The 23,247-nt window shown below is 49.3% G+C and overlaps 1 protein-coding gene across 4 annotated transcripts in view; it reads left to right on the top strand.

Annotated features, from left to right (window-relative positions):
• CSTPP1 (centriolar satellite-associated tubulin polyglutamylase complex regulator 1) overlaps positions 1-23,247 on the top strand; it is a 152,858-nt gene that overhangs the window by 64,480 nt on the left and 65,131 nt on the right. For all 4 annotated transcript variants that reach the window (XM_073541632.1, XM_073541633.1, XM_073541634.1 and 1 more), the window contains 3 exons: positions 7,274-7,358; positions 10,229-10,314; positions 10,534-10,729. In XM_073541632.1, the coding sequence (XP_073397733.1) occupies positions 7,274-7,358; positions 10,229-10,314; positions 10,534-10,729 (367 nt within the window). The remainder of the gene's footprint in view (positions 1-7,273; positions 7,359-10,228; positions 10,315-10,533; positions 10,730-23,247) is intronic.

Here is a 23,247-nt window from a genome sequence, read left to right as displayed (position 1 = left end):
AATACACAGGTGGATGGCGGACCCTGTATTATGGCCCAGTGATTCCCGCTGATTTGCAGCTTTCTGGATATCTTGCAGCACATTTTGCCGTGGATTTCCCACTGTGGAAGGGCTGGCAGCCGAAAGATCTGATGAGGACATATTGTTAAAGTGTTAGGTGTAAGTTCTTTATTATTTATTGTGGACCCTTACACGCCCTGTATATCAGTGGAGCTGTAGGTCCTGAGACCCCCACGATCGCTGAAAACACTATCGAAGTGGCGTATGGACACACAGACTTTCTGTTGAGCCCGTACACCACTGTGGGCACCATCACGTGGGAGCTGAGCCATCTGCCAAGGTCTTTCTACACGTTATAAACCCCAAAGTGCGCTTACTGTTTAGGATAACCCATCGTGTTGCATTATAACATATGTTTGTGGCGTGGACTCGTTTCGTCTGAGCCTGCCAGGGTGGTCCGCAGTGTTTAGGTGCACCAGGTGGGAATGGCATGGCCGGGTGATCATCCTGGCCGCTGATGGTCACGTACTGTAGAGTTTACACGACAATACTTATTTATGAAACATTTGGTTTTTTTCGGAGTGACGCCATCCTCCATCTACTGGGACCGCAGCGTAGACTCCTCCAGATGCCGCGGTGCCCCCCGCTGGTCTCGCTTCCACATGGCACATGAAGGCGCGGTGCCGTGTTCTGTGGCGCTCTGTCGCTGGGAGGTATGGAGGAGGTCGGGAACAGATGGGCACAGCAGGCCTGTGGTGGTAAGAACAGCTGGCTCCAGTTTAGCTCTGTCATTTTCTGCTTCCTTCTGGGAAGATCAGAGCTCCGTGGGCAGTCTGTGCGCCGGCTCCACTGCGGGGGAATTAAAGGCTTGGGCTTCGCGATCTCTACCGATGACTGTCCCCTTTGGCCTCCGACTTGTTTATTTTCCTTCTATTCCTGCACGCTGGAACAGCAAATTAGCAAACGAGTGAGTGCGGAGTTTATTTTCGCGAGCCAAAGCCTAGTCATGGAGTGACCGAGGCCGCCTCTGATCTGCAAACAGTCTAAATATCTCCAAAGCCACATGGGGGCCTCGCTGACCAGCGGTCTGCGCACATCAAAGGGGAGGTTGTGTGGGAGGATGTAGCCCTGAGCGTCCTGGCCGGGTGCTCTGCGTCGTGCCAGTCTTTGGGATGCGGTACACCTTCCCTACAGGTCACGGATCTCATCCTCTAACAGGAGGTCTGCTAGGAAGAACCGTAGCAAACCCCAGCAGGGCTCGGAAATAGGATGCGATGGCTCGTCCTCGGCTGAGGATGGACACTGGATGCTTTCATTAATTACTTGTACCGCAATGATCACCAAGAGACGAAAATAACATGATCTGTGTAATGTAATAATGGCGGCACTTAGGTCAGAAAGCGTCCACTGGGGGTCTGATGGCCGGCACCAGCACGGGTCCAGAGAACGGGGCTCCTGTGTGGGGGTCTGATGGCCGGCACCAGCACGGGTCCAGAGAACGGGGCTCCTGTGTGGGGGTCTGATGGCCGGCACCAGCACGGGTCCAGAGAACGGGGCTCCTGTGTGGGGGTCTGATGGCCGGCACCAGCACGGGTCCAGAGAACGGGGCTCCTGTGTGGGGGTCTGATGGCCGGCACCAGCACGGGTCCAGAGAACGGGGCTCCTGTGTGGGGGTCTGATGGCCGGCACCAGCACGGGTCCAGAGAACGGGGCTCCTGTGTGGGGGTCTGATGGCCGGCACCAGCACGGGTCCAGAGAACGGGGCTCCTGTGTGGGGGTCTGATGGCCGGCACCAGCACGGGTCCAGAGAACGGGGCTCCTGTGTGGGGGTCTGATGGCCGGCACCAGCACGGGTCCAGAGAACGGGGCTCCTGTGTGGGGGTCTGATGGCCGGCACCAGCACGGGTCCAGAGAACGGGGCTCCTGTGTGGGGGTCTGATGGCCGGCACCAGCACGGGTCCAGAGAATGGGGCTCCTGTGTGGGGGTCTGATGGCCGGCACCAGCACGGGTCCAGAGAACGGGGCTCCTGTGTGGGGGTCTGATGGCCGGCACCAGCACGGGTCCAGAGAACAGGGCTCCTGTGTGCGTAGAGCTGTAGTGACCATGCTCCACTGCCTCTCTTTCACATCTCTGGATTGGTGAGGATGGGTATGAGTGGAGCGGCATTGGTTGAGCCTGATCCATTCAATTCAGCTCCATTCACACAGGTGGAACCTAGAGAGTCTGATCGCTGGGATCCCCTGCAGATCACTGCCATAGGGTCCATTGCGCTTCATTCCTCCCTATTGCACGATTACAGAAAGAAAGCATTTGAAAGGATCAGGAGTGATCAACCATGATCACCGGCGATCTGTGTAAAGTCAGCGAGCGCTGGACGTGCTGTCTCCATCAGTCCTATAGACTTGGCAGTGGACAGGAAAAAGCGTGGACTTGGTAAGCTCTGCCAGGAGGAGGAGGATCCACTGGGAACTATCAAAGCCTTATGTTCAGACCACGCGTTTCGGAGCCGATCTGGACCCTTCCTCTGGTACAGTCTTATAGACTTAGACTTCACTTCGGGTCACGGGGCAAGACCATAAAATCGTCTCGTGTCCGACACCAGATGGAAGAGGAGCCGGCAGGACCCTGGACGGAGCTGAAGATGGGGGCACCTTCAGATATATTAGGAAGTAGCTGCTCTACCCCTTTACGCTTGTCTTATAGGTCACTGGACCTTTTCTTTTAGCAATGAACCCTCTTGGCAAGTTAGAAGGAAAGCGAGTCCATATAATGCCCCCTGGAGTGCCCATACGCCTGTCACCCGCTTGTAAATGTGCTTACAAAAGGGAGAGGGGAATAAGCTGCTGCCAAAAGCCCCTGGCAGCTGCTTGGCTTCTGTGGAAACAAAGGATTGGGCATATTAAAACCCTTCTGTTGTTTCTGACGAGACTGAAGCCTCCCCCTATACAATAGAGTTCTTGCAACCCACCAGCGGGATCGGCCGACTATGAGGCAGGGAAGAATGTGATGTCTCGCGTGTCAGGCTTGTTGGGTGGCTTTCTGAGATCTGGAGAGCTTCGTAGGTATTTGTATATCGCCAGCAAAATAATCCTCCTCGCCTACTGTCCAAACCAATGCAAGACCTTCAAGACTCCGTTCAGTGGGGCCAAGCAAGCCCCCCGGAAAGCTGCTCTCCCTGCTGAGCATGACCCCAATATCTGACCCGATCCCGGTGTCGAGACTTGCTCCCATAACAAGGGGAGATCTTCCTTACTCTCAGAAAGGGTTGGTGGATCTCCAACGTGGTGCAGAAGCCCCCCAGTAAAATCGCTCTCCCCGCTTTTACATTGCGTCTGGATGTGTAGTTCTCCAGATGAACCCCAACGTCTGGACTTGCTGTCAGAGTTGATCATTCTCGGAACAAAGGGAAACCTTCTTGGACAGTAAAGTCCCGGGTGGTGCTGAAGGCCCCCAGAAAGCAGCGCTCGCTTTCTGTACCTGGAGTCAGGACCCTTCTGTATCAGACTGAACCCCGGGCTCTTAGCGAACAGCTAGGGTGGGCATAAACGAGCCAGGAGGGGCGTGTGAACGGTGGCGAGTCTCTCCATAGGAGCAACCCAGCTGTAGGGATCATAGTAACATGGAGCAAAACGCACCTTCATTCTCCAGCACTGCTGCTGCTCCCCATTTACACCGCAGGTTGCAGGATGCTGCAGTATTTTCAGCTTACGCGCCCCCTGCTGGTGTGCTGCAGAATCACTATTCCCTATACATTGCACTATGGGCCTAAATTATGCAAATTACTCAGGTTTCACCAAATTGTGAGCTTTGTGTTTGTCCTGTTCACACCGCCCTGTTGTAAAGGACGTGACGTTTTCGGGTTACTTACCAGGGATTCAGGTTCTATTTTTACATGTTCTCAACTTAACTTTTTCCTCCTTTACTCTCTAGATTGCTTATAGTCTAGAGCTGCATTAACATTTCTGCAGGCTTCAGAGCTGAAGACTCCCAACATTCATTGCCGCATCTGCATCAAGCTTCTTCTGGTGATTGTGTATTTTCAAAATGTCGTCATTACATCAGGAAATCTAATGATCGACTTCATTATAGGAGCTCCGCAAAGCGGCCAGCGGGGAGTCTGGTGTAACTGTGAGTGCAGCTCTGGAGTATAATACAGGATGTCACTCAGGATCAGTAATGTAATGTATGTACACAGTGACTGCACCAGCAGAATAGTGAGTGCAGCTCTGGGGTATAATACAGGATTTAACTCAGGGTCAGTAATGTAATGTATGTACACAGTGACTGCACCAGCAGAATAGTGAGTGCAGCTCTGGGGTATAATACAGGATGTAACTCAGGATCAGTAATGTATGTACACAGTGACTGCACCAGCAGAATAGTGAGTGCAGCTCTGGAGTATAATACAGGATGTCACTCAGGATCAGTAATGTATGTACACAGTGACTGCACCAGCAGAATAGTGAGTGCAGCTCTGGAGTATAATACAGGATGTAACTCAGGATCAGTAATGTATGTACACAGTGACTGCACCAGCAGAATAGTGAGTGCAGCTCTGGGGTATAATACAGGATTTAACTCAGGGTCAGTAATGTAATGTATGTACACAGTGACTGCACCAGCAGAATAGTGAGTGCAGCTCTGGAGTATAATACAGGATGTAACTCAGGATCAGTAATGTATGTACACAGTGACTGCACCAGCAGAATAGTGAGTGCAGCTCTGGAGTATAATACAGGATGTCACTCAGGATCAGTAATGTATGTACACAGTGACTGCACCAGCAGAATAGTGAGTGCAGCTCTGGAGTATAATACAGGATGTAACTCAGGATCAGTAATGTATGTACACAGTGACTGCACCAGCAGAATAGTGAGTGCAGCTCTGGGGTATAATACAGGATTTAACTCAGGGTCAGTAATGTAATGTATGTACACAGTGACTGCACCAGCAGAATAGTGAGTGCAGCTCTGGGGTATAATACAGGAGGTAACTCAGGATCAGTAATGTAATGTATGTACACAGTGACTGCACCAGCAGAATAGTGAGTGCAGCTCTGGAGTATAATACAGGATGTAACTCAGGATCAGTAATGTATTTTCACAGTGACTGCACCAGCAGAATAGTGAGTGCAGCTCTGGAGTATAATACAGGAGGTAACTCAGGATCAGTAATGTAATGTATGTACACAGTGACTGCACCAGCAGAATAGTGAGTGCAGCTCTGGGGTATAATACAGGATGTAACTCAGGATCAGTAATGTAATGTATGTACACAGTGACTGCACCAGCAGAATAGTGAGTGCAGCTCTGGGGTATAATACAGGATGTAACTCAGATACAATACACCAGTCCCCAGCTTGGCTCGTCCTGATCGCCATCCTCCGATTACCCACAGTTTCTAGTAAGTCCTTGGTTTTCCATTTCCCCTTCTTTGGTTTTGGTCTGGTTCTGCTTTCGGCTCCTGAGCACATGCCGGAGCCGGGACTCTATAGTGTATGGTATGCATTGTATTGCCATTGTAGAGGGCAGTGCGGCCCCGGTGGTTGTTCTCTGCCTCATGTTGGATGTAATTACTTTATCCGGTGCCGAGACTTCCATGAGCCGCTCCCAAGAGCTTTGTGGCAGAAGGAGAAGATTTTTAGGGAAGGAAACCACTGTGCAAATTATACCGTGCTGCAGATATTTATACACTGAGTAAACAGCAGCGAGGTCGTGTCAGCCCCTCTTTATCTTCATAGGAGACGTCCTGACCACCCGGGTCCCTGCACCGTCATTAGTTACACAGGACTGCAATGGAAGACTCACTTAAAGGGACAGTAGCTCTACTTAAAAAAGGTCTACCCCGATTAGAGCAAAGTTGTAGATACTTGACTATATGCAGCACAGTTTCTTTCCCGCATTTTCCTGCATGGGACGTTCTGGGTTGTAAAGCTTAAAAGTTGCTTCTGTATATTCCCTGTGTTGTGCCCCTGTCATATGCACTGACCCCCTCGGGTGAGATTTCAATGCCGTAACTGCCATAAAAGCTGACAAAGAAGCCAAAAACAAAGACTGCAGCATGTCAAGGGAACGTCCAGCACTCTGCCATTGCAGGACACGTCATATATGCGCCCCTTTCCTCATGAGTTGAAGATGAAATTATCGCTACAAAGCCTAAAGCTAAAGATGACACATTTACTTTGCATTTTAGGCAAAAAAAAATAATTTCACCTTTTAAATTTTAAAAATTATTAAAAGGAAAATGGGCCGATGCGAAAGTTTGGGCACTCGTGGAGATTTTCGTGCACAGATAAATTTGACCAAGCCTTCAGACCTTAATTAGCCTGTTAGATGACGGAGGCACACAAAGCAGGAGAAGGCTATAGGAAAGTGCGTTTTCAAGTTGCCCCTTTCATTGTTCAAAATGTTATTAAGAAATGGCAGTTACCAGGATCACTGGAGATCAAGATAAGGTCTGGAAGATCAAGCAAAATTTCAGTGAGAGCTGCTTGTAGGATTGCTAGAGTGGCAAATCACAATCCTCGGTTGACTGCAGAAGACCTTCAGGAAGATTTGGCAGACTCTGGAGCTGTGGTACATTGTTCTACTGTGTCAGACACCTGCACGAATATGGCCTTCATGGAACAGTCATCAGAAGAAAACCTCTCCTGCTACCTCAACATAAAATTCAGTGTCAGAAGTATGCAAAATAACATATAAACAAGCCTGATGCATTTTGGAAACAAGTGATAAAGGTAATGTGTAAGCAAGAGATCCTGATTTCAGTCATGTGTCACTTTTTAGGCTGTGTGGTGTAGTTTCTATATAATCAGTGTTTTATCAGCAGGAGATTATCACTGCAGGACTAGGTCTCACATGCAGACCAGTCCAGCTAATCTGTGTAACCCCACCTCCACTAGTGATTGGCAGCTTGCTGAACCTGCACAGAGGGAGCTGCCTATCAGTGGTGTGGGCGGAGTTGTACACAGCTCAGCATTTGAGCACTGCTTAATCTACAGCAGAAAAAAACGAGATTCTATCAAAACTACAGCAAGCAGCCTAGTAAGTGACACATCTCTGGAATCGAGCCCCTTGCCCCTACATCATGCTGCTCTCGCATTACAAAAACCTGTTGCTAGATTCATTTTAAATGAGTTCAATGAGCGAGTGTCCTCTGGAGATCAGACTTGATGGTGCATGCTGCAAATTTTGTTTGAAAGGCGCCGTTGCCGTACAAAGGTAGGTTGCACACAATAGGCAAGCATTTATAATGCATATTTCTACCCCTTAGATCTCCTGGCAATGAAGGAATATCAATGCCTCCTCCAGATGCTTTGCCCAGACTTCCCTATGGATGTGACACAGAAAGCAGCCAGGTGAGTGCTCACTGTCACGGATCCTGCAAAGGCAGAGAGACAGCTCCGATAGAGAAGACAGAAGTGGTTAATTACCATCCCTGCCTTCCTGATCAGTAACAGTGGTTATTACTGGGTGGGGGGAGGGATGTGCAGCTGCTGGCTATTAGAAGACCGAGATCAGCTCAGCAGTACAATCTGGAGAATGAATGTGTCCCCTGTAACTGGGGCTATAAACTATCCACGGTTACAGGAGAAATCAGAGACTCACATAAATATATGCTTAATTTTTAAATGCCCCCAAAAATTCAAAATTTACCCGGTCATGAAGATGTAGCAATGTCCCGGACTTAAACTACGTGAAAGAGTTTTGTGTCATCTAACAGTGTGCTAAGCATAGAGGTGTCACAAATATCAAACAGAATGTGGTGATTATGAGCCACACGGTGCAGGAGTGTACGTAGCCGAGGCCTATAGCAAATTAATAGATGAACGACCACCGGGGATGGGAGAAGCCGTTTCCCCAGGAGGCTCGTCAATTCTGGCCCATCGACCACATCCAGCATCTTTATACACGTGCATTTTCTTGGCACAGCAGTCACAAGACGCGCAGGGAGCACGAGGCCAGACAGGCGGTATATGGAGGGAGTGTTATAGGCCGTCAGGTCAGCGCCCAGCAGGAGATCACACGCCCCAGGGACACCCACACAGAGCAGCGGAGGCTTCATGCCGTTCCCCAGTGCCGCAGAGTCACTTCTCACTGTCGGTGACTTCTCCACAGTTTTATATTTAGGGGTCCGAGGGGGATAACTGATTTTTTTTTTTACGCTTCCTATAAAACTTCAAACAGATCTACAAAAAGCTGTGGAAAAACACATGAAAGAGACGCCAGGAGACGCGATGCGCGAGGGACTGTAAGGATTTGGTAGTTGTGAGCATGATAGGAACAGAAAGCGGTGTCCCGATCGTCCCACGGCCCTACCGTATTATAATGGATCGTATCGTCACCAGAAACTTTACACCGTGTTATTTGTGTCGCCCTCTATTTCCAAATGGACACCTCAATAAAGGGGAACTCCAGCAGTAATAAGTGATCTGACCGATCTCCCTGCTCTGCAGCGCATGGCATTCAATTTCACAAGAACCACGATTATCAGCCTTCGTGCACAGTATTGCTCCCCACCCATACGAATTAAAAGGCTTTTCTCAAGGTCCGTCTTCAGGAGCGCACCGCATCCCTACTTCCCAAGTTCCTGCTTGCCAGGGTTGGTCTTCTCTTGGTGATTGACAGTTCAGACCGCTGACCCAGTCTGCAGTCTCCAGTGCTTCTAGCAGATGCAGCTTTGCCTTGGTGTCAGGACACGCAGAGCATCACAGCTATGATAGAAAGGTGTCAGGACCCGCAGAGCATCACAGCTATGATAGAATGGTGTCAGGACACACAGAGCATCGCAGCTATGATAGAAAGGTGTCAGGACCTGCAGAGCATCACAGCTATGATAGAAAGGTGTCAGGACCCGCAGAGCATCACAGCTATGATAGAATGGTGTCAGGACACACAGAGCATCGCAGCTATGATAGAAAGGTGTCGGGACCCGCAGAGCATTACAGCTATGATAGAATGGTGTCAGGACACGCAGAGCATCACAGCTATGATAGAAAGGTGTCGGGACCCGCAGAGCATCACAGCTATGATAGAAAGGTGTCAGGACACACAGAGCATCGCAGCTATGATAGAAAGGTGTCAGGACCTGCAGAGCATCGCAGCTGTGATAGAAAGGTGTCAGGACACGCAGAGCATCACAGCTATGATAGAAAGGTGTCGGGACCCGCAGAGCATTACAGCTATGATAGAAAGGTGTCAGGACCCGCAGAGCATCACAGCTATGATAGAATGGGGTCAGGACACGCAGAGCATCACATCTATGATAGAAAGGTGTCAGGACACGCAGAGCATCACAGCTATTATAGAAAGGTGTCGGGACCCGCAGAGCATCACAGCTATGATAGAATGGTGTCAGGACACGCAGAGCATCGCAGCTGTGATAGAAAGGTGTCAGGACACGCAGAGCATCACAGCTATGATAGAAAGGTGTCAGGACACGCAGAGCATCACAGCTATGATAGAAAGGTGTCAGGACCCGCAGAGCATCACAGCTATGATAGAATGGTGTCAGGACACACAGAGCATCGCAGCTATTATAGAATGGTGTCAGGACACGCAGAGCATCGCAGCTATAATAGGATGGTGTCAGGAGACGCAGAGCATCGCAGCTATGATAGAATGGTGTCAGGACACGCAGAGCATCACAGCTATGATAGAATGGTGTCAGGACACGCAGAGCATCACAGCTATGATAGAATGGTGTCAGGACACGCAGAGCATCACAGCTATGATAGAATGGTGTCAGGACATGCAGAGCATCACAGCTATGATAGAAAGGTGTCAGGACTCACAGAGCATCGCAGCTATTATAGAATGGTGTCAGGACACGCAGAGCATCGCAGCTATAATAGGATGGTGTCAGGAGACGCAGAGCATCGCAGCTATGATAGAATGGTGTCAGGACACGCAGAGCATCGCAGCTATGATAGAATGGTGTCAGGACACGCAGAGCATCACAGCTATGATAGAATGGTGTCAGGACACGCAGAGCATCACAGCTATGATAGAATGGTGTCAGGACACGCAGAGCATCACAGCTATGATAGAATGGTGTCAGGACATGCAGAGCATCACAGCTATGATAGAATGGTGTCAGGACATGCAGAGCATTGCAGCTATAATATAAAGTGTCAAGACACGCCGATCATTGCATCTGTGATCTTCCTCAGCCCGCAGTGGTTGTACCCTCTCATCAGTGTCTGCTTTCTCGTTGCTCTCTCCCCAGGATTGTACTTATGGACGATGCTATGGACTGCCTCATGTCATTCTCCGATTTCCTGTATGCCTTCCAGATCCAGTTTTATTTCTCTGGTGAGTCTCACACAAGTCTCTCGGGGGCCGTCACAAGCTGATTATGTGCCGTCTGTATAGCGATGTCTGCCTCCTGTCTCCGGCCCATTATAGGAAGTCTTGTCTCCTGGTTTTCGGTGATGGGCCCGCGGGTTTATGTCCGGTGATGTGATGCATGTTGCACAGTTTGGCGTTGTGTGTGACGTACAAGTTACTGTCTGTTCTGTTTTACATATGTAGAGTTTCTGGAGAACGCTGCCGCCATCTATCAGGACCTGCTCACCGGCAAGAGCATAAACACTGTTATTGTGCCAACGTCCCGCTCCGCAACGCCCTGCCAGCGGCAGCCGTACAGTGACAGCTTATCCCCTGATGGTGTGGACGCCCCACAGTTCTATCAGAGCCTGGAGAACCTATGTGAGCGGGAGAGGCACAGGTAACTGCAGCCATGTAGAAAGTCCAGGTGATAATTTATAGAGGCGCGACGCCTGTCCAGGGGGGCGCGACGCCTGACAAGGGGGGCGCGACGCCTGTCCAGGGGGGCGCGACGCCTGTTGGAGTTAGACACTTGAGACCCCCACGGTAGTTAGAAATATGCATCGTACAGAGGTGGGACAGGACCCCCTCCTACATCGTGTAGTGGTCACTCAGCTCCTGTAAAAATGGATAACATCAGAGTCGCAGTACTGAGAACGACCACTACACAGACTGCAAGCAGCTGATCAGAGGGGGTGGTCTGACCTACATGGGGGGTCTCAAAATATGGGAATCAAGTTGAGGTGCAAATGCACAACCAATTACGGTAATTTTGGGGATCCACGCTTTAAAATCCACTTTGCAAAAACCACTTGAATGAATGCAGGATTTGCATTAGATGTGATGCAGGAATTACTGTGGTTCCATGTGTTGTTCCCGAGGCCGCGCTCCACGTTCTACCTGTCTCGTGTAGTGCTCTGTGCTGAGAGCCTGGCACATTCTTCCTATGGGTGTGCCCAGCTCAGCTCGGTAAATACCTGGGGCACATAGCTGTGGCCGCCCTGCGGTGCTCATTGTGAGCCCTGCACCTGGAGGGTGGGGTGAGACCAAGAAGAAAGGGCCTGCTTCTTTCACAAGAGGTCTGAGCACTTTGTGGAAATCTCCAACCACTTCTAGTCACTTATCACATACATGAGAGAGGATGAGGAGGCATGAAGGGCGGCGAGGAGGAGCCGGGGGTCAGGGCTCCAAGGCTCCATTATATAAGATAGTGACATAACCAGCAATGAGACGCCGCTCGTATACATGTGAAAAAGAAGAGTCTGTCAATACGCCCACTCATTGCTGATATAGCACCAACACATGCTGCAGCGCAGTACAGAGTATCACTATTCACCTCCCCAGCAATGATCACGTTGTCATTATTCCCAAGCACCCGACCGCTAGGAGCGCGTATAACTACACTGTATGGAAAAAAGTCCTGGGCCACACTCCTCTCCCCAGTATATAACCTCCGGCCCCCGCCATGCCGCCTGCCGTTACTACCATGTGACAGAGCGGCCGACGGTGCAGAGCTCACTGATACCAGCGCGGCCCTAAGACAGAAACACCTAACAAGTCCGTCCATGACATTTCTTCCTCCTGGATCTTCCCCATCACCTGTGAGTGATATTACTGAAAAGTGGAAGGAATCACAGCAACGAAGGGGAGACCCCATAACGTTACAGAGCGGAGGGCCGAGATAGTGAGCCTGGCCTCCCCCAGCATCAGGGTCTGACACCCCCCCCCCATTAACTCTCTTCTGAAAGACGGGGCAAAAATTCCCACAAAAATCCTGGAGGTGGATGTGGGGGGCACATACTTTCTCCATATTAATGTCTATGGCTGTAGATGAGGACAGTGAAGCCCCCGGAGGTGGATGTGGGGGGCACATACTTTCTCCATATTAATGTCTATGGATGTAGATTAGGACAGAGAAGCCCCCGGAGGTGGATGTTGGGGGGGCACATACTTTCTCCATATTAATATCTATGGATGTAGATGAGGACAGAGAAGCCCCCGGAGGTGGATGTTGGGGGGCACATACTTTCTCCATATTAATATCTATGGATGTAGATGAGGACAGAGAAGCCCCCGGAGGTGGATGTGGGGGGCAGATACTTTCTCCATATTAATGTCTATGGATGTAGATGAGGACAGAGAAGCCCCCGGAGGTGGATGTGGGGGGCACATACTTCCTCCATATTAATGTCTATGGATGTAGATGAGGACAGAGAAGCCCCCGGAGGTGGATGTGGGGGGCACATACTTTCTCCATATTAATATCTATGGATGTAGATGAGGACAGAGAAGCCCCCGGAGGTGGATGTGGGGGGAAGATACTTTCTCCATATTAATGTCTATGGATGTAGATGAGGACAGAGAAGCCCCCGGAGGTGGATGTGGGGGGCACATACTTTCTCTATAGTAATGTCTATGGATGTAGATGAGGACAGTGAAGCCCCCGGAGGTGGATGTGGGGGGCACATACTTTCTCCATATTAATATCTATGGATGTAGATGAGGACAGTGAAGCCCCCGGAGGTGGATGTGGGGGGCACATACTTTCTCTATAGTAATGTCTATGGATGTAGATGAGGACAGAGAAGCCCCCGGAGGTGGATGTGGGGGGCACATACTTTCTCCATATTTATGTCTATGGATGTAGATGAGGACAGATAAGCCCCCGGAGGTGGATGTGGGGGGCACATACTTTCTCCATATTAATGTATATGGATGTAGATGAGGACAGTGAAGCCCCCGGAGGAGGATGTGGGGGGCACATACTTTCTCCATATTAATGTCTATGGATGTAGATGATAACAGAAGCCCCCGGAGGTGGATGTGGGGGGCACATACTTTCTCCATATTAATGTATATGGATGTAGATGAGGACAGTGAAGCCCCCGGAGGAGGATGTGGGGGGCACATACTTTCTCCCTATTAATGTCTATGGATGTAGATGGGGATAGTGAAGCCCCCGGAGGTGGATGTGGGAGGCACATACTTTCTCCATATTACTGTCTATGGATGTAGATTAGGACAGAGAAGCCCCTGGAGGTGGATGTTGGGGGGGCACATACTTTCTCCATATTAATGTCTATGGATGTAGATGATAACAGAAGCCCCTGGAGGTGGATGTGGGGGGCACATACTTTCTCGATATTAATGTCTATGGATGTAGATGATGACAGAGAAGCCCCTGGAGGAGGATGTGGGGGGCACATACTTTCTCCATATTAATGTCTATGGATGTAGATGAGGACAGAGAAGCCCCCAGAGGTGGATGTGGGGGGGCACATACTTTCTCCATATCAATGTCTATGGATGTAGATGAGGACAGAGAAGCCCCCGGAGGTGGATGTTGGGGGCACATACTTTCTCCATATTAATGTCTATGGATGTAGATGAGGACAGAGAAGCCCCTGGAGGTGGATATGTGGGGGGCACATACTTTCTCCATATTAATGTCTATGGATGTAGATGAGGACAGAGAAGCCCCCGGAGGTGGATGTGGGGGGCACATACTTTCCTCTTATTAATGTCTATGGATGTAGATGAGGACAGAGAAGCCCCTGGAGGTGGATATGTGGGGGGCACATACTTTCTCCATATTAATGTCTATGGATGTAGATGAGGACAGAGAAGCCCCTGGAGGTGGATGTGGGGGGCACATACTTTCTCCATATTAATGTCTATGGATATAGATGAGGACAGAGAAGCCCCTGGAGGTGGATGTGGGGTGCACATACTTTCTCCATATTAATGTCTATGGATGTAGATGAGGACAGTGAAGCCCCCGGAGGTGGATGTGGGGGGCACATACTTTCTCCATATTAATGTCTATGGATGTAGAATAGGACAGAGAAGCCCCTGGAGGTGGATGTGGGGGGTACATACTTTCTCCATATTAATGTCTATGGATGTAGATGAGGACAGTGAAGCCCCCGGAGGTGGATGTTGGGGGCACATACTTTCTCCATATTAATGTCTATGATTGTAGATGAGGACAGTGAAGCCCCCGGAGGTGGATGTGGGGGGCACATACTTTCTCCATATTAATGTCTATGATTGCAGATGAGGACAGTGAAGCCCCCGGAGGTGGATGTGGGGGGCACATACTTTCTCCATATTAATGTCTATGGATGTAGATGAGGACAGTGAAGCCCCCGGAGGTGGATGTTGGAGGCACATACTTTCTCCATATTAATGTCTATGATTGTAGATGAGGACAGTGAATCCCCCGGAGGTGGATGTGGGGTGCACATACTTTCCTCCATATAAATGTCTATGGATGTAGATGAGGACAGAGAAGCCCCCGGAGGTGGATGTGGGGGGCACATACTTTCTCCATATTAATGTCTATGGATGTAGATGAGGACAGTGAAGCCCCCGGAGGTGGGTGTAGGGGGCACATACTTTCTCCATATTAATGTCTATGGATGTACATGAGGACGGAGAAGCCCCCAGAGGTGGATGTGGGGGGCACATACTTTCTCCATATTAATGTCTATGGATGTAGATGATAACAGAAGCCCCCGGAGGTGGATGTGGGGGCACATACTTTCTCCATATTAATGTATATGGATGTAGATGAGGACAGTGAAGCCCCCGGAGGAGGATGTGGGGGGCACATACTTTCTCCCTATTAATATCTATGGATGTAGATGAGGACAGAGAAGCCCCCGGAGGTGGATGTGGGGGGGCACATACTTTCTCCATATTAATGTCTATGGATGTAGATGATGACAGAGAAGCCCCTGGAGGAGGATGTGGGGGGCACATACTTTCTCCATATTAATGTCTATGGATGTAGATGAGGACAGAGAAGCCCTCGGAGGTGGATGTGGGGGGCACATACTTCCTCCATATTAATGTCTATGGATGTAGATGAGGACAGAGAAGCCCCCAGAGGTGGATGTGGGGGGGCACATACTTTCTCCATATTAATGTCTATGGATGTAGATGAGGACAGAGAAGCCCCCGGAGGTGGATGTTGGGGGCACATACTTTCTCCATATTAATGTCTACGGATGTAGATGAGGACAGAGAAGCCCCCGGAGGTGGATGTGGGGGGCACATACTTTCTCCATATTAATGTCTATGGATGTAGATGAGGACAGAGAAGCCCCTGGAGGTGGATGTGGGGGGCACATACTTTCTCCATATTAATGTCTATGGATGTAGATGAGGACAGAGAAGCCCCTGGAGGTGGATGTGGGGGGCACATACTTTCTCCATATTAATGTCTATGGATGTAGATGAGGACAGAGAAGCCCCTGGAGGTGGATATGTGGGGGGCACATACTTTCTCCATATTAATGTCTATGGATGTAGATGAGGACAGAGAAGCCCCCAGAGGTGGATGTGGGGGGCACATACTTTCTCCATATTAATGTCTATGGATGTAGATGAGGACAGAGAAGCCCCCGGAGGTGGATGTGGGGTGCACATACTTTCTCCATATTAATGTCTATGGATGTAGATGAGGACAGAGAAGCCCCCGGAGGTGGATGTGGGGGGCACATACTTTCTCCATATTAATGTCTATGGATGAAGATGAGGACAGTGAAGCCCCCGGAGGTGGATGTTGGGGGGCACATACTTTCTCCATATTAATGTCTATTGATGTAGATGAGGACAGAGAAGCCCCCCGGAGGTGGATGTGGGGGGGCACATACTTTCTCCATATTAATGTCTATGGATGTAGATGATGACAGAGAAGCCCCCGGAGGTGGATGTGGGGGGCACATACTTTCTCCATATTAATGTCTATGGATGTAGATGAGGACAGAGAAGCCCCCCGGAGGTGGATGTGGGGGGGCACATACTTTCTCCATATTAATGTCTATGGATGTAGATGAGGACAGAGAAGCCCCCCGGAGGTGGATGTGGGGGGGGGGGCACATACTTTCTCCATATTAATGTCTATGTATGTAGATGAGGACAGAGAAGCCCCTGGAGGTGGATGTGGGGGGAACATACTTTCTCCATATTAATATCTATGGATGTAGATGAGGACAGAGAAGCCCCCGGAGGTGGATGTTGGGGGCACATACTTTCTCCATATTAATGTCTATGGATGTAGATGAGGACAGAGAAGCCCCTGGAGGTGGATGTGGGGGGCACATACTTTCTCCATATTAATATCTATGGATGTAGATGAGGACAGAGAAGCCCCCGGAGGTGGATGTTGGGGGGCACATACTTTCTCCATATTAATATCTATGGATGTAGATGAGGACAGAGAAGCCCCCGGAGGTGGATGTGGGGGGCACATACTTTCTCCATATTAATGTCTATGGATGTAGATGAGGACAGAGAAGCCCCCGGAGGTGGATGTGGGGGGGCACATACTTTCTCCATATTAATGTCTATGGATGTAGATGAGGACAGAGAAGCCCCCGGAGGTGGATGTGGGGGGCACATACTTTCTCCATATTAATATCTATGGATGTAGATGAGGACAGAGAAGCCCCCGGAGGTGGATATGTGGGGGGCACATACTTTCTCCATATTAATGTCTATGGATGTAGATGAGGACAGTGAAGCCCCCGGAGGTGGATGTGGGGGGGCACATACTTTCTCCATATTAATGTCTATGGATGTAGATGAAGACAGTGAAGCCCCCTGAGGAGGGTGTGGGGGGCACATACTTTCTCCATATTAATGTCTATGATTGTAGATGAGGACAGTGAAGCCCCCGGAGGAGGATGTGGGGGGCACATACTTTCTCCATATTAATGTCTATGATTGTAGATGAGGACAGTGAAGCCCCCGGAGGTGGATGTGGGGGGAACATACTTTCCTCCATATTAATGTCTATGGATGTAGATTAGGACAGAAAAGCCCCCAGAGGTGGATGTGGGGGGCACATACTTTCTCCATATTAATGTCTATGGATGTAGATTAGGACAGAGAAGCCCCCAGAGGTGGATGTGGGGGGCACATACTTTCTCCATATTAATGTCTATGGATGTAGATGAGGACAGAGAAGCCCCCGGAAATGGATGTGGGGGGCACATACTTTCTCCATATTAATGTCTATGGATGTAGATGAGGACAGTGAAGCCCCCGGAGGTGGATGTAGGGGGCACATACTTTCTCCATATTAATGTCTATGGATGTACATGAGGACGGAGAAGCCCCCAGAGGTGGATGTGGGGGGCACATACTTTCTCCATATTAATGTATATGGATGTAGATGAGGACAGTGAAGCCCCCGGAGGAGGATGTGGGGGGCACATACTTTCTCCCTATTAATGTCTATGGATGTAGATGGGGATAGTGAAGCCCCCGGAGGTGGATGTGGGGGGCACATACTTTCTCCATATTACTGTCTATGGATGTAGATGAGGACAGAGAAGCCCCGGAGGTGGATGTGGGGGGCACAAACTTCCTCCATATTAATGTCTATGGATGTAGATGAGGACAGAGAAGCCCCCGGAGGTGGATGTGGGGGGCACATACTTTCTCCATATTAATGTCTATGGATGTAGATGAGGACAGAGAAGCCCCCGGAGGTGGATGTGGGGGGCACATACTTTCTCCATATTAATGTCTATGGATGAAGATGAGGACAGTGAAACCCCCCGGAGGTGGATGTGGGGGGGCACATACTTTCTCCATATTAATGTCTATGGATGTAGATGAGGACAGAGAAGCCCCCGGAGGTGGATGTAGGGGGCACATACTTTCTCCATATTAATGTCTATGGATGTACATGAGGACGGAGAAGCCCCCAGAGGTGGATGTGGGGGGCACATACTTTCTCCATATTAATGTCTATGGATGTAGATGAGGACAGAGAAGCCCCCGGAGGTGGATGTTGGGGGCACATACTTTCTCCATATTAATGTCTATGGATGTAGATGATGACAGAGAAGCCCCCGGAGGTGGATGTGGGGGGCACATACTTTCTCCATATTAATGTCTATGGATGAAGATGAGGACAGTGAAGCCCCCGGAGGTGGATGTGGGGGGGGGGCACATACTTTATCCATATTAATGTCTATGGATGTAGATGAGGACAGAGAAGCCCCCGGAGGTGGATGTGGGGTGCACATACTTTCTCCATATTAATGTCTATGGATATAGAGGAGGACAGTGAAGCCCCCGGAGGTGGATGTGGGGGGCACATACTTTCTCCATATTAATGTCTATGAATGTAGATTGGGACAGAGAAGCCCCCGGAGGTGGATGTGGGGGGCACATACTTTCTCCATATTTATGTCTATGGATGTAGATTAGGACAGAGAAGCCCCCGGAGGTGGATGTGGGGGGCACATACTTTCTTGATATTAATGTCTATGGATGTAGATGATGACAGAGAAGCCCCCGGAGATGGATGTTGGGGGGGCACATACTTTCTCCATATTAATATCTATGGATGTAGATGAGGACAGAGAAGCCCCCGGAGGTGGATGTTGGGGGCACATACTTTCTCCATATTAATGTCTATGGATGTAGATGAGGTCAGAGAAGCCCCTGGAGGTGGATATGTGGGGGGCACATACTTTCTCCATATTAATGTCTATGGATGTAGATGAGGACAGAGAATCCCCCGGAGGTGGATGTGGGGGGCACATACTTTCTTCTTATTAATGTCTATGGATGTAGATGAGGACAGAGAAGCCCCTGGAGGTGGATATGTGGGGGGCACATACTTTCTCCATATTAATGTCTATGGATGTAGATGAGGACAGAGAAGCCCCTGGAGGTGGATGTGGGGGGCACATACTTTCTCCATATTAATGTCTATGGATGTAGATGAGGACAGAGAAGCCCCTGGAGGTGGATGTGGGGTGCACATACAGTGCCTACAAGTAGTATTCAATCCCCTGCAGATTTAGCAGGTTTGATAAGATGCAAATAAGAGCCTTCAAACTTCACACAAGAGCAGGATTTATTAACAGATGCATAAATCTTACAAACCAAAAAGTTATGTTGCTCAGTTAAATTTTAATAAATTTTAAACATACAAGTGTGGGTCAATTATTATTCAACCCCTAGGTTTAATATTTTGTGGAATAACCCTTGTTTGCAATTACAGCTAATAATCGTCTTTTATAAGACCTGATCAGGCCGGCACAGGTCTCTGGAGTTATCTTGGCCCACTCCTCCATGCAGATCTTCTCCAAGTTATCTAGGTTCTTTGGGTGTCTCATGTGGACTTTAATCTTGAGCTCCTTCCACAAGTTTTCAATTGGGTTAAGGTCAGGAGACTGACTAGGCCACTCCAACACCTTGATTTTTTGCCTCTTGAACCAGGCCTTGGTTTTCTTGGCTGTGTGCTTTGGGTCGTTGTCTTGTTGAAAGATGAAATGACGACCCATCTTAAGATCCTTGAAGGAGGAGCGGAGGTTCTTGGCCAAAATCTCCAGGTAGGCCGTGCTATCCATCTTCCCATGGATGTGGACCAGATGGCCAGGCCCCTTGGCTGAGAAACAGCCCCACAGCATGATACTGCCACCACCATGCTTGACTGTAGGGATGGTATTCTTTGGGTCATATGCAGTGCCATCCAGTCTCCAAACGTCACGTGTGTGGTTGGCACCAAAGATCTCGATCTTGGTCTCATCAGACCAGAGAACCTTGAACCAGTCTGTCTCAGAGTCCTCCAAGTGATCATGAGCAAACTGTAGACGAGCCTTGACATGACGCTTTGAAAGTAAAGGTACCTTACGGGCTCGTCTGGAACGGAGACCATTGCGGTGGAGTACGTTACTTATGGTATTGACTGAAACCAATGTCCCCACTGCCATGAGATCTTCCCGGAGCTCCTTCCTTGTTGTCCTTGGGTTAGCCTTGACTCTTCGGACAAGCCTGGCCTCGGCACGGGAGGAAACTTTCAAAGGCTGTCCAGGCCGTGGAAGGCTAACAGTAGTTCCATAAGCCTTCCACTTCCGGATGATGCTCCCAACAGTGGAGACAGGTAGGCCCAACTCCTTGGAAAGGGTTTTGTACCCCTTGCCAGCCTTGTGACCCTCCACGATCTTGTCTCTGATGGCCTTGGAATGCTCCTTTGTCTTTCCCATGTTGACCATGTATGAGTGCTGTTCACAAGTTTGGGGAGGGTCTTAAATAGTCAGAAAAGGCTGGAAAAAGAGATAATTAATCCAAACATGTGAAGCTCATTGTTCTTTGTGCCTGAAATACTTCTTAATACATTAGGGGAACCAAACAGAATTCTGGTGGTTTGAGGGGTTGAATAATAAATGGCCCTCTGAATAAACTTTTCACAATTTAAAAAAAAATTAAACAAAGAAATAACATTCTTTTTTGCTGCAGTGCATTTCACACTTCCAGGCTGATCTACAGTCCAAATGTCACAATGCCAAGTTAATTCCGAATGTGTAAACCTGCTAAATCTGCAGGGGGTTGAATACTACTTGTAGGCACTGTACTTTCTCCATATTAATGTCTATGGATGTAGATGAGGACAGTGAAGCCCCCGGAGGTGGATGTGGGGGGCACATACTTTCTCCATATTAATGTCTATGGATGTAGATTAGGACAGAGAAGCCCCTGGAGGTGGATGTGGGGGGCACATACTTTCTCCATATTAATGTCTATAGATGTAGATGAGGACAGTGAAGCCCCCGGAGGTGGATGTTGGGGGCACATACTTTCTCCATATTAATGTCTATGATTGTAGATGAGGACAGTGAAGCCCCCGGAGGTGGATGTGGGGGGCACATACTTTCTCCATATTAATGTCTATGATTGTAGATGAGGACAGTGAAGCCCCCGGAGGTGGATGTGGGGGGCACATACTTTCTCCATATTAATGTCTATGGATGTACATGAGGACGGAGAAGCCCCCAGAGGTGGATGTGGGGGGCACATACTTTCTCCATATTAATGTCTATGGATGTAGATGATAACAGAAGCCCCCGGAGGTGGATGTGGGGGGCACATACTTTCTCCATATTAATGTATATGGATGTAGATGAGGACAGTGAAGCCCCCGGAGGAGGATGTGGGGGGCACATACTTTCTCCCTATTAATATCTATGGATGTAGATGAGGACAGAGAAGCCCCCGGAGGTGGATGTGGGGGGGCACATACTTTCTCCATATTACTGTCTATGGATGTAGATTAGGACAGAGAAGCCCCCAGAGGTGGATGTGGGGGGGCACATACTTTCTCGATATTAATGTCTATGGATGTAGATGAGGACAGAGAAGCCCCCGGAGGTGGATGTTGGGGGCACATACTTTCTCCATATTAATGTCTACGGATGTAGATGAGGACAGAGAAGCCCCCAGAGGTGGATGTGGGGGGCACATACTTTCTCCATATTAATGTCTATGGATGTAGATGAGGACAGAGAAGCCCCTGGAGGTGGATGTGGGGGGCACATACTTTCTCCATATTAATGTCTATGGATGTAGATGAGGACAGAGAAGCCCCTGGAGGTGGATATGTGGGGGGCACATACTTTCTCCATATTAATGTCTATGGATGTAGATGAGGACAGAGAAGCCCCCGGAGGTGGATGTGGGGGGCACATACTTTCTCCATATTAATGTCTATGGATGTAGATGAGGACAGAGAAGCCCCCGGAGGTGGATGTGGGGTGCACATACTTTCTCCATATTAATGTCTATGGATGTAGATGAGGACAGAGAAGCCCCCGGAGGTGGATGTGGGGGACACATACTTTCTCCATATTAATGTCTATGGATGAAGATGAGGACAGTGAAGCCCCCGGAGGTGGATGTTGGGGGGCACATACTTTCTCCATATTAATGTCTATTGATGTAGATGAGGACAGAGAAGCCCCCCGGAGGTGGATGTGGTGGGGCACATACTTTCTCCATATTAATGTCTATGGATGTAGATAAGGACAGAGAAGCCCCCGGAGGTGGATGTGGGGGGCACATACTTTCTCCATATTAATGTCTATGGATGTAGATGAGGACAGAGAAGCCCCCCGGTGGGGGGGGGGGGCACATACTTTCTCCATATTAATGTCTATGTATGTAGATGAGGACAGAGAAGCCCCTGGAGGTGGATGTGGGGGGAACATACTTTATCCATATTAATATCTATGGATGTAGATGAGGACAGAGAAGCCCCCGGAGGTGGATGTTGGGGGCACATACTTTCTCCATATTAATGTCTATGGATGTAGATGAGGACAGAGAAGCCCCCCGGTGGGGGGGGGGGGGGCACATACTTTCTCCATATTAATGTCTATGTATGTAGATGAGGACAGAGAAGCCCCTGGAGGTGGATGTTGGGGGCACATACTTTCTCCATATTAATGTCTATGGATGTAGATGAGGACAGAGAAGCCCCCCGGTGGGGGGGGGGGGCACATACTTTCTCCATATTAATGTCTATGGATGTAGATGAGGACAGAGAAGCCCACGGAGGTGGATGTGGGGGGCACATACTTTCTCCATATTAATATCTATGGATGTAGATGAGGACAGAGAAGCCCCCGGAGGTGGATGTTGGGGGCACATACTTTCTCCATATTAATGTCTATGGATGTAGATGAGGACAGAGAAGCCCCTGGAGGTGGATGTGGGGGGCACATACTTTCTCCATATTAATATCTATGGATGTAGATGAGGACAGAGAAGCCCCCGGAGGTGGATGTTGGGGGCACATACTTTCTCCATATTAATGTCTTTGGATGTAGATGAGGACAGAGAAGCCCCCGGAGGTGGATGTTGGGGGCACATACTTTCTCCATATTAATGTCTATGTATGTAGATGAGGACAGAGAAGCCCCCGGAGGTGGATGTGGGGGGGGGGGGAACATACTTTCTCCATATTAATATCTATGGATGTAGATGAGGACAGAGAAGCCCCCGGAGGTGGATGTTGGGGGCACATACTTTCTCCATATTAATGTCTATGGATGTAGATGAGGACAGAGAAGCCCCCGGAGGTGGATGTGGGGGGGCACATACTTTCTCCAT

Source organism: Dendrobates tinctorius, unplaced genomic scaffold (assembly GCF_039654945.1).
Source record: "Dendrobates tinctorius isolate UK_male_01 unplaced genomic scaffold, ASM3965494v1 ptg000124l, whole genome shotgun sequence".
In the NCBI taxonomy this organism is placed as follows: domain Eukaryota; kingdom Metazoa; phylum Chordata; class Amphibia; order Anura; family Dendrobatidae; genus Dendrobates; species Dendrobates tinctorius.
This window is presented reverse-complemented; position numbering and strand designations above follow the sequence as displayed.